This window comes from Nicotiana tabacum, chromosome 12, assembly GCF_000715075.1.
Source record: "Nicotiana tabacum cultivar K326 chromosome 12, ASM71507v2, whole genome shotgun sequence".
Taxonomy (NCBI): Eukaryota; Viridiplantae; Streptophyta; class Magnoliopsida; order Solanales; family Solanaceae; genus Nicotiana; species Nicotiana tabacum.
The window spans coordinates 7,266,147-7,277,867 of record NC_134091.1 but is presented as its reverse complement, the minus strand read 5'-3'; the positions used below and the strand labels follow the sequence as shown (position 1 = coordinate 7,277,867).

At 38.0% G+C, this 11,721-nt stretch overlaps 1 protein-coding gene across 1 annotated transcript; it reads left to right on the top strand.

The window, feature by feature from the left end:
- The first annotated feature begins 651 nt into the window (after positions 1 to 651).
- LOC107775883 (protein IQ-DOMAIN 32) lies at positions 652 to 6,713 on the top strand. The gene is made up of 6 exons (XM_016595681.2): positions 652 to 1,003; positions 2,428 to 3,069; positions 3,176 to 3,364; positions 3,616 to 3,702; positions 3,813 to 5,427; positions 6,351 to 6,713. The coding sequence occupies exons 1-6, from the start codon at positions 914 to 916 to the stop codon at positions 6,368 to 6,370; spliced, it is 2,643 nt and encodes an 880-aa protein (XP_016451167.2). The 5' UTR covers positions 652 to 913; the 3' UTR covers positions 6,371 to 6,713.
- Positions 6,714 to 11,721: the final 5,008 nt, after the last annotated feature.

The window sequence follows — 11,721 nt, the reverse complement described above, 5'->3', positions numbered from 1 at the left end:
TTTTATAAAAATTACATAAAAGATCGGTAAAATAACATAGATAATCTTTGTAAGATTATTTTTTCCATTCAAATATAAATAGATATAACAACAACAATAATATACCCAGTATATTCTCACAATATAGAATATGTGGAGGATAATATGTATGCAAACTTGTTGTTTTCGTTAGACTCTGGGCTCAAAAAAATTAATTCACAGCAGGTTTAAAAAAGAAAAACAGTAGTAAAGAAACCGTGTTAAAAATAATAAAGGCAAGAATAGTAACAACAATAAAATAACAAAACAATAAAAAAAATCGTAACTAAGAGAAACAACCGATAGAAAAAGAAATTAAAATTAAGAATATACTAAAAATAGGAACTACTTTCTACCCTTTTCTAAACATAAAGTGCTAAATATTCTAATTATTTAATACTACTTGTATAGCTGTATTAAGTTAAATTTAAACATTTTTATCTAATAAAGAAAATATCATTTTCAACTTATTACACATGTTATAGATATGAAAGTTGGATTGAATGTAAAAAACAAGAACGGGACAAAACAACAACAGATCTGAATTTGGATTTTTTTAAATAGGATGATTCTTGTCTTTTAGTCTCAACGGAAATATATTCATATCTTTTTCTTTTCTTTTATAATAAAGAAAACTACTGGGGTCTGTAAAAATAAAAGGAAAATAAAAACCACGGACCTGAAAATACTAAAGTCAGCTAGATTTTAGGAGAGTGTTGAGGTCCGTGTTCTTAATAAAAACTTTTTATCTTTTAACTTTTTTATTATTATCAGCTCATTAAGTACAATTTCCAACAACTATAGAATATCTACTACTACTACAACACTGGAGCAAAAAAAGGCTAGAGAAGACTGGTCAATCAGTGACTGAGAGGAAAAAAAGAAGAAAAAAAAAATGGGAAAATCAACAGCTTCTTCTTGTTTCAAGATAATTGCTTGTGGCAGTGATTCAGTTGAACATGATGAACTTGAAACTCCTTCTGAGGTATAAATCTATACCCCTTTTTCTTAGATCAAATTTTCAGTTGTTATTTTACTGATTTTTGTATTGATTAATTAATAATGTATGTTAAAAATTGAATCATTTTTGTGAGAAAATGGTTTCTAATGAATCTTGGATCAACCCCTCAAATTGTGAAGTCTGATTCTTTTGTTTTTTTACAAAATTGTTATTTCCTGTTTTTTTTTCCACTGATAATGTAGCTTAAAAATTGAATTTTTTTGGGTCAGAAAAGGGTTTTCAAATGAATGTTGGATCAAAATCCCCTTCTTTTTTGTTTTTCTGCAAATTTGTTAAGTTTTAAGATGATGGGATTTGTCCCTTTATTTTGATCCATGAGTAGAGCTAGTTGTTTTTCTTGAATAAAGGAGCTTTCTTTTTGTGGAATGTGTGTAGAAAAGTTTTAAAAATTTGTCATTGGATCTCAATTATGAGTGATAGATTGTTAAATGTAGACTGATTAGGTTTGGATTTGAATTTGTAGCTTAGTTGGGAGTTGTTAGATGTGTTCACAACACATCAAGGTTAAATGAGATTGGCTGATATATAATTCAATGTATCTCTAAATGGAAATGGATTGAACTCACTAGTGTTCACATAAAATTTCCATATGTTTTTTTTTGGCCAAATATATGCTTGTCTTCCTTCTTTACATAATTATGGCCTTGCTGCTGTGGAGTCAGAAATATAAGTTGAGCTGACAATTCCAGCTATGAGACTTTCACATTACCTACAACACCCCCCCCGCAGTTGGTGGATGTGCTTAAGTAAGGAAAACACAAATCAAGTACTAATTCACTGACATAGATGTGATGAAACATGATTAAGATGACAACCATGTGTATGATTTCATTCCTTATCTACGGCCTTTGCATGGGAGTTTTTCGGGGTTGTTGTTTTAAGAGAAAGGCCAAAAAAGAAAAGCGCATCATCTGTTGCAAAAGTGAATACATATGGTAAAGAAGATCTCATTGTCAATGGTTTCATTTTCCTATCTGAGGCCTTTGGACATAATAATTTTTCTTAGTATTTGAAGTTTGATTGATGTTCAGATCATTTTACTATATGCATCATGACTCATTGACATATGTATGTAACTTGATTTCAGAAATGCTTATTCCACAATCTGCATGTCACCCTCTCTTGTCACAATTGATCTATAGAATGGTCTAATCAGGGACTCTGATTTACTTCCACTGCTTTCCCTTTCCTATCTATACTTTATTGGTTAAGAGACATATTGATAGAATGTGGAAGTGCTAAACTCTTGATACTTGCAAGACGATTTCAGATCATTATGGATGTTCAGTTAAATATCTTGCGCAACCCTAACAAAATAACTTTGCAGAATTTAACTTTTGCCATGTTCTTTATTCTTTGTGGTTGAATTATTTGAGACATTTTTGTAGAGTAAGAGCTCAAGCGACAAGCGTGGATGGAGTTTCCGCAAGAAATCAGCCAGGCATCGTGTATTAAGCAATACAGTAGTTTCAGAAACACCATCTGGGAACAAGGACTGGCCAGAATCTGCAAATGCCAATCTGCAAACGCAATCTAACTCTACCATTCCAGAGAAGGCATCTGTCATCCAATGGGCAGATGAGAAACCCCAGTTCTCAACAGCCGAGAAGCCCAAGATCTGCGCAGACGAGAAGCCCCAGATCTTAGCGGACGAGGAGCCCCAGGTTTCGACAGCCGAGAATCCCCAGATCTTGGAGGACGAGAAGCCCCCTGTTTCCAAAGATGAGAAGTCCTTGGTCTCTGAAGATGAAAAGCCCCCGGTTTCCGAAGACGAAAAGCCCCCGGTTTCCGAAGACGAGATGCCCCTGGTTTCTGATGACGAGAAGCCCCTGGTTTCTGAAAATGAGAAGCCACGCATCTCATTAGACAAGAAGCCCCGTGTCTCAACAGATGAGAAACCCATACCCTTATCCGTGGTGGATGCAACACTATCAGAGCCAGTAACATCTAGAGTCAATGATGGTAAAGCTGATGTTACTCCAGATGAGCATGTTGTTATTGTTATCCAGACTGCAGTCAGAGCATTTCTGGTACCTTAATTTTGTCTTCTCTTCTTTCCATTGTCTTGAACATTTAATGGTTAAAGCTTTTGGCAAATTATAAATTAATTTTGTATTTGATGGTTTCTTCTCCCAGGCAAGAAGAGCTCAACTGAAGCAAAAGCATATAACTAAATTGCAAGCTGCTGTACGTGGACATTTAGTTCGCAGGCATGCTGTCGGAACTCTGCGATGTGTCCAGGCTATTGTCAGATTGCAGGCTATTGTGCGAGCACGCCATGCTAACCGCCTTGCAAAAGGATCTAGAAATAAGGAGAAGTTAAATGTAAGTATGAAAAGATGAAGAGCTTGATACTATATTGGTAATATTTCTTGCTCAAGCGTAAATCTGAAGGTTTTGGTCAGCTCGCTTTTGAATTTTAGATTTGACTCTGAGGCACTCTGTACCTATCATTTGAGACATTTCTTTCTTTTCCCTCTTCTCCCTCCCACCTTTTGGGTGTTGTTTCTGTGCAGAAGCCCTTTCGACTAATTTTTTAACTGATGAATCACATCTCTGATGTTTCGTCCTTTCAGGGAAAGGGAAAGGAGAACTCAGGAACAAAATCAGAGGTCACATACACTTCTATTTCGAAGCTACTAAGCAATAGCTTTGCTCAACAGGTATATATTATAGTCATTTTCCACTATGGGATCTAAAATTTGCGACAATTTTGTTAAATATGCTTCATTTCCTGTCCAAACTGATTTGTCATTTTATCCTTTGGTGCAAGCTCCTTGAATCAACTCCGAAGACCAAAAGTATTAATATTAAGTGTGATCCTTCCAAATCTGATTCAGCCTGGAAATGGTTAGAGAGATGGATGTCTGTTTCATCACCAGGAAATGAACCGTCACCACAATTAGAATTATCAGCAGAACAGCAGGAAAAGGAAAGTAGTGTTGAGCACTCCAGCAACCTTATTGAAAGTAAAGTTCAGCTTGATTCTGAGTCAATGGACTTCAGACAGGATGACGAGGTATCGTTATCTGCGGCTCTGTCGGAAAGTGACGAACATTTGATCACTTATGATGCAGATAGCTTAGAGGTGCAAGCCGACATACCAGTACCTCCTCAGCCTAAGAATGTTGATGAAACAAATTCAAGAGATGACAATTTCTGTTCTATTCCTACTCAATATAAGGAGTCCGAGCTGCTCCCCAAGCCAGAGACCAATTCTTTCCCTGCTAAGACCGAAGCTGACAGTGAGGATACACATTCCCTTACTGTTGAACCTCCAGAGACGTGCAAACAGGTCGTACATGGATCAAGAAAGGCAAGTAATCCTGCATTTATCGCTGCTCAGACAAAGTTTGAGGAACTCACTTCGGCAGCTAAATCAACCAAAATATCTAGTTTGTCCAATCATAAGACTGAAGACGAATCCAGTGAAGATACATTTTCATCTATCACTGATCAATCATTTGGGGCAAGGGAAACTGCCATGTCAGAAGCTTCTGTTCCTCATAGTACAAGAGCTCAAGTTGGTGGTTCTGAATGTGGCACCGAGCTTTCTATTTCTTCTACCCTGGACTCACCAGATAGGTCTGAAGTTGGAGCTCGCGAATTTGAGCAGGAACTAAAGCCTTCATACGATCAAACTGGCCATGACAAGAACAACGGATATCCGCACATTGGAGACGATAGTATAAATGACTTATTGCACTCCGACTATGTTCAGTCAGGGACAGAGGATCCTACCGATAATGCTAACAGTGAGCTGAAAGATGTTATGGTCAGTTCAGATCTATCACACGAGGAGAAGCCAGAAAACAATTCAGTTAATGTTCAAATAGAGCAAGAAGCTAAGACGGATCGGCTATACAAAGTGTCACCAGATGCATCTCCAAGGAGCCATATAACTGTTCCTGAATCCCAAGGGACACCTTCTAGTCAGGTGTCAGTGAATCCTAAGAAGATCAAAAGTGAAAAAAGTGGATCAAATCCCAAACGTCATTCCTCATCTGCTGGCAAAAAGTCTCCTTCGAAACCAATCCATGATTCAGGTACAGCTAGTTTGGAACAATTACCTAAGGATCATAAAAATGGAAAGCGACGGAATTCTTTCGGTTCAGCAAAAGCTGGACAAGTTGAACAGCAGGAGCCTAGAGATAGCGGTAGTAGCAGTTCTCTCCCAAGTTACATGCAAGCAACAGAATCTGCAAAAGCCAAAGCTCTCCCAAATAGCTCTCCGAGATCTAGTCCAGATGTCCACAATAAAGATGAATTCATTAAAAAGAGACACTCACTTCCCGGTTCAAATGGTAGGCAAGGTTCACCTCGTATCCAGCGGTCTTTGTCTAATGCACAGCACGGTGCAAAGGGAAACGGAACTCAATCTCCACAGGGTATTTCCTAAACCTTCAGATGTTCATACATTCATTGCTTATCTAATCGTCATAAAAAGTTATTGCTATTATCTAATGCCATGAAAACCAGTATGAGTTGCGAGGGTTGTAAGTTGGCAAGGGTGTCTCATGGATTGATGCAGTTTCTCGATTTTGGACGGGATAATCTAATTGTCATGAAAAGTTATTGCTATTATCTAATGCCATGAAAACCAGTATGAGTTGCGAGGGTTGTAAGTTGGCAAGGGTGTCTCATGGATTGATGCAGTTTCTCGATTTTGGACCTATTAATCCCGTCCTCCAACCATTTCCTACTTGCTTCCCTTGAGGATAAAACCGAGTAATAATATCCTACTCTTCTGAAAACTATTAACAATATGCTCATGTGGTGGCATATTCATGTGGATGAGTAGAAGACCCCTTAGTGTTTGAGCAACTAACAAATGGTATCAACTACCTGCTTGAACTTGCAATTCCAGCACTGTTTATGCAGATCAAATCTTTCCTCACATATGTTCATCACCTTGCATTATTCTTCATCGTAGATTCTGTTTTTTCTGGTTTCGGCTAACTACTCTACTTTTTTGTTATATGATAATTCTTTAATATGACTTAGCCTTAATACTTTCATAGACACCAACATTATTGATTGTGAAACATGCTTGAGGTCTCCCCTAGATTTGGCAATTCATTTTGAGTTACCTTTAAAGGTCCTCTTATCTGTAAAACTTTTTCGTGCGAATTCATGACAGTTGGTACTGGCTTTAAGGTTCAAATGGATGATAATTCACTGGAATTTTCTGTGATGAATATTTTGGCTCACCAAGATTCTTTGAATCTTGAGCTGGCTTTTCCCCCCAATTCTGAGCTCTATGGAGTTCTTATATTTAATTTTTTTAAACGTCTAAAATGTGTATTTTCAGAGAGGAAATGGCAGCGATGAGTAAAGTTCCTCAGCGGCACAACTAACGGATGGCATATGATGGATTGGCGCTTTCTTTGAATGCTGGTCATCTGCTCTTAGGAAATCCATAGCAAAGCCATGCCCTGGACTATTGTTTATTTGTGAAGAGAAATGTAGAAAGAGTTATTTTTCCTGTAAATTTACTATTTGCTCATGCCTACTCAAACCCCCCTTTCTTTTTTCAAGGATTTTGTTTGAGATGCTTGTACTTCTTTTTTCCTTTACTTCACATTTGTGTGTATCTTTATAATATTGTGTGCTTTTGTGGCTGATGTATTTCTGACTGCTAATGAGAAGTTTGGAAGAGTTGTTTTCAGTTGAAGGTGCTGTCAATACCTCCCCTGATTCCCACTCTATGGGTGTCTAAGTTTATTTGATGCACTGATATATTAGGTGAAAATGGCCTTTTAAGATTATTGAATTAAAGCAAGTCCCCTTTTGCGTTGGTTCTTGAACAAGAAATGTACAAAACAGAATGCTTAAGAAAAGGTATAAACTAAACTGTTAGAAAAAGATGCAATTTTCAAAAGAAAAAAGAATGACATGAAAATAAATTTGTGTTGTCTCTTCCTCTTTATAGTTTCTGAGTGGCAAAAATAAAGCAGCATACAAGCAAAGTCTCTTTTGATCATCAGAAAATGAACCAATTATATATGTTTAAAAGCCTCCAAGCTGAATCCAAGTAAGCAATACACAGCTTATCTCTTCCCTCAGGAATTGATGGTCCAAAAATAAGGTAGCTCGGTATACGAAACATTTTGCGTTAATGCAGAATCGGAGAAAGAGTCACACTGCAAGGGATGTACGGTAGGCAACTTACCTTAACGCAAAGAAGACAAAATACAGCACAAAAATATTAAGTTTTCTTCTTCTTTCAAATCCTTAGTTTTATTAGAGCATAAGCTTCTAGCTCCGCATGAGTATACGAGACCAGAATACGTCAACTTAACCAATCAGAAGATATACCTTACCCTCTATTTGGATGGTTCATTACCCATGATTTCATAATGTACAATATCGTATTGTATTATATTATACTTTACTGATGAATACAATATTTTGATAGACGGCATCGTTTGTTTAATAAATATAATGGGTAAGTGAAATAAATAACCACGCAAAAAACATCAACTCCGTGGTTACAAAAATTGAGCATTTTCATAGTTATATAGCAACAAGGTGTTAATTTTAAGAACAATCAAAACAAATATAACATCAATAAAATAATATAATAATGAATCACGCAACCATCCAAACAGGGGGTTAATTTACATCATAAGTATGGTGGCCAGAAATAAAGCTCCATCACCATAGGGGTGAAAGTTACAATAGTACAATCACATTCGGTGTTTGAACAAAACAAATCAAATTAATTTTTGAGTCACATTTAAACGTTACCTAACTTTAGTTAAGTGATTGAATGTTATATGAAAAATACATATCTTATCTTCATTAGTTTTTTTTTTTTTTTTTTGCTAACAAGGATACGATTATATTAAAAGCTAAACAGTCACATCATTACAAAGGGGGACCAATCGCGGTACAACAACGTTCAAAAAGTATTTATTGAAAGCAGCTAAAGTAAAGGATGGGGAAGACATAAAATATATGGGACTCCACTGCAATTGGCCTTCAGAAGGAGTTAGGAGCATGCCATATTTTGCCAGGGAGTCTGCTACACCGTTTGCCTCCCGGTAGATGTGGTCAAGTGTGGCTGTCTGCAGCTGATGGAGTAAGGTCCTGTAATCAAAAATAAGATGTGAATATACATCGTTTCCATTGCGTATCATATAGATAAGTAGTTGTGAATCGGTTTCAATCTTTAAGGGTAGAAGGAGTAGGTCAGTTGCAAGCTGGAGACCTAAGAGGAGGGCTCGGAGTTCGGCTTCTAAAGCAGTAGAGCAAATGATTGGCATAGTGAAGCCTCAAATCCACTATCCTTGGTGATTTCGGATAACTCCTCCAGTTGATGCTTGCAACGTGTAAGGATGGAAAGATCCATCGGTATTAAGTTTGAAAAGGGAGCTTCAGGGGGATGCCATTTAATATGTTGGACATGAGTAGAAGGGGTTGGTGGTTGAATAGGAGATAAGGAGTGAAATTCGATAATGTGGAAGAGTATGGTTGGTGGGTGGACGGGTTTGTGGAGGTTGTGTCACACCTCCTTTTTCCGCACCCGAGGGGGTGCAAGGGAGTTTTTTTCCAATTAAAGGACAATCGAAACGGGATTTGTTTATTTATTTCAGAGTCGCCACTTGGGAGATTTAGGGTGTCCCAAGTCACCAATTTTAATCCCGAATCGAGGAAATGAATGACTCCATATTATAGTCTGCGTACCAGAAATCCGGATAAGGAATTCTGTTAACCCGGGAGAAGGTGTTAGGCATTCCCGAGTTCCGTGGTTCTAGCACGGTCGCTCAACTGTTATATTTGGCTTATTTATCTGATTTTAAATACAATATGAACTTATGTGCAAATTTTATCTTTCAACCGCTTTTATCATTTACCGTTATTTTTATCAAGAATTGCAACGTTATAAAATGTATCTCGAACCACGTTACAATCAATGTACCCGTGGTCATCGACACGCTTTGACTCCGTTGAGATTTGGATTTGGGTCACATCAATGTGCACCCGAGTTTAAGGAAATTAAATTATTAAAGGCGCGCCTAAAGCGACTAGCGTATTTATTTTGGGTAGGACCGTGAAATTTTACTAAACGGTCCATCCCTAAGTCTAAACAATTTTTAAAGCAAATATTTACTGAGGGCCCCGCAATTTGTATTTTATTTGGCGAGGCTCATCTCATTCTTATTTTTTTTTAAAAATGAATTTGCAACGTCATAGACACGCATCTCGAACTACGTCACAATCAATGTACCCGTGATTAGAGACACATTTCGATTTCGTTGAGATTTGGATTTGGGTCACATAAATGTGCACCCGAGTTTAGGGAGATAACATTATTGAAGGCGCGCCTAAAGCAACTAGCGCATTATTATTTTTGGGGTAGGGCCGTGAAATTCGCTAAACGGCCCGACCCGGAATCTAAGTATTTAATGCATATATTTTTGTGAGGGCTCCGCAATCTGTGCATTTTTATTTTTTTTGGCGAAGCTTGCCTCATTTTTCTTTTTATTTTTATTTTTATTTTTTTTACCTTGCGATGGACATAGAATTTGCTAAAATGACACACGTAGGATTCTGATTTCAAAGGATTACTCCTACCAACGGTTTAAGCCCATATTTACGCAACTCCTAAGAGCATGACACTAGACTATGTCCATTGAGCAAAATCGCGTAAAAATAAATCTATAACCTAACTTCAATGTTCCCTAATAATAAAAGTAACAGAAACAAAACTTAAACAAAACAACAACAAAAAGAAAACTAGGCATAATTATGCACCTTTTGCCAGAATCTCAACCATAGGCTCATATCAAACGAAGCAAGTGAATAACCATATACATATGAGCAGGGAACAACTAAAAGTCTACTGAAGCAACGAGGGAAAATGCCAACAATGCCTCAAACAAATCTGAAAAAAAACAACTAACCGCGAGGCAGCGTTATCCTTGAAACGCGACGAACCGTAGGCGGACCTTGACGCCTCGGACAACGACCTCGACGTACCGGACCTCGACGAGCAAAACAAACTCACCGGACTGAAGCAACGGCTGAGCTACTCAGCAACGCAGCAACAGCTGCTGTATTTTTCGACGCAGCAACTGTTGCGTGAAGCTGCAACATAAGGGGTCATTGGAGGTGAGGAAAGGAGAAGCTATGGAGGGTCGTTCGTGTAGTGACGACGCAGCAGCAACAGCTGTGGTCGTCGGATTTAATTGAGGGAGTCCGGACAGCTTTGATGGAGCTAGGAGGAGTGGACGTGGGCTGATGGTTTTTTGACAGTAGGGTCGAGGTTATGGAGGGTTGTTAATGGTGGTCGTGAGTCGGAGAGGGAGCTGGGGCGACGACCGGGAAAGCAACAGTCGTTGCTGCTTGACAGAGGCTGGACGCAGTGGAGGAAACTGGTAGCGGCAACAATGGTGGGTTTCGCGGAGGTGGTGTTTGGTGTTTGGACGTGAGGAGATGGTGGTTCTTGGCGACGGGGGGTGCGACGGGCTGTTTAGGCAGTGGTCGACAGAGTTGGGAGGAGCCGGGGTGGTGTTTGGACGGTGTCGAAGGGCAGTGACGAACGGGAGGGAGCTGGGGTTTAGGCGTTGGGGGGGTCTCCATCGTTAGGGTTTTCAGTTCTTCTTCCTTTTTAGGAAGAAGATGAGTGAACAGTACTTTTTCTCCAAAAATTCAAAAGTTCCCTTTCTCCAAATGTTTGTCCGTTTATTTGACATGGCTTTGCCCAGGGAAATGAGCCCACGCGTGGTGGGGTTCGAGACTTGTGTCCCCCACGCGTGGTGGGGTTCCCCATGTGTCCTGGACTCGGTTTATTATGGGCTAGGTCCGAAAATTAGGCCTAAAACCGGGTAGTTTGAACCCGAATATTATCCTTTTGCCCGGCCCCGAGAAATAGGAACACGTTGCTTAACTAGTCCTATGTAAGCAAAATAACTACAAAAAATAAGACTAGTATTTAAACAAAACTATATCTTTTTAAATATTTTTTTCAAGATTTAAAATAGCTACAAAATATTAATAAAACTATTTTTGTAATTTTCGTTTTTTTTAAATATTAAGATAAAATATGAAGTAATATTTTTTGTATTTTTCAAAGTTAAAATGACTATAGAATATTAATAAAACTATTTTTTTTGTAATTTTCGTTTTTTTTAATAAAGACAAAAATATGAAGTAATATTTTTTTTTGTATTTTTCAAAATTATAATGACTGCAAACATTAATAGAACTATATATTTTTGTAATTTTCGAATTTATATAAAGTACCAAAATAAAGTGCAATTTTTGATTTTTTTCAAGTTTATGAGGGATACATAAACTAAAATTTATATATATATTTTTTGTAATTTTTCTTTTGCGAGAAAATAAAGTAAAATTAGTCAAAATAGCTATATTAGTCCTAAATTAAATATTTTAAGCTAAGAATGTAAAAATTCCCGGGGAGGGTCAAAAATCACGTGCTTACAGCTGCCCCTCTTTGACTGGAAACACGAAGAGTTTTCCGACAAAGAACGACTAGACGTGTTTTTGACCCGACCATTACTTGGATGGACTACACTGAAGGAAAGGGAGGGAATGTGACCGAGCCCTGGTATCTGAGCTGCCTACATATCCATGGTTTTACAGGAATCAGGCCACGTGTAGTTCGGATATGAGAGAGATGGTAGAGGGTACCGAGGTGGAGAGCCGATCGAGGT

Bases quoted from the DNA above. Each gene is read 5' to 3' on its own strand.
- LOC107775883 (XM_016595681.2), top strand. From the start codon at position 914: ATGGGAAAATCAACAGCTTCTTCTTGTTTCAAGATAATTGCTTGTGGC. The intron at 3,070-3,175 runs GTACCTTAATTT...TTCTTCTCCCAG, and splicing joins CTGCAGTCAGAGCATTTCTG to GCAAGAAGAGCTCAACTGAA. The intron at 5,428-6,350 runs GTATTTCCTAAA...GTGTATTTTCAG, and splicing joins CGGAACTCAATCTCCACAGG to AGAGGAAATGGCAGCGATGA.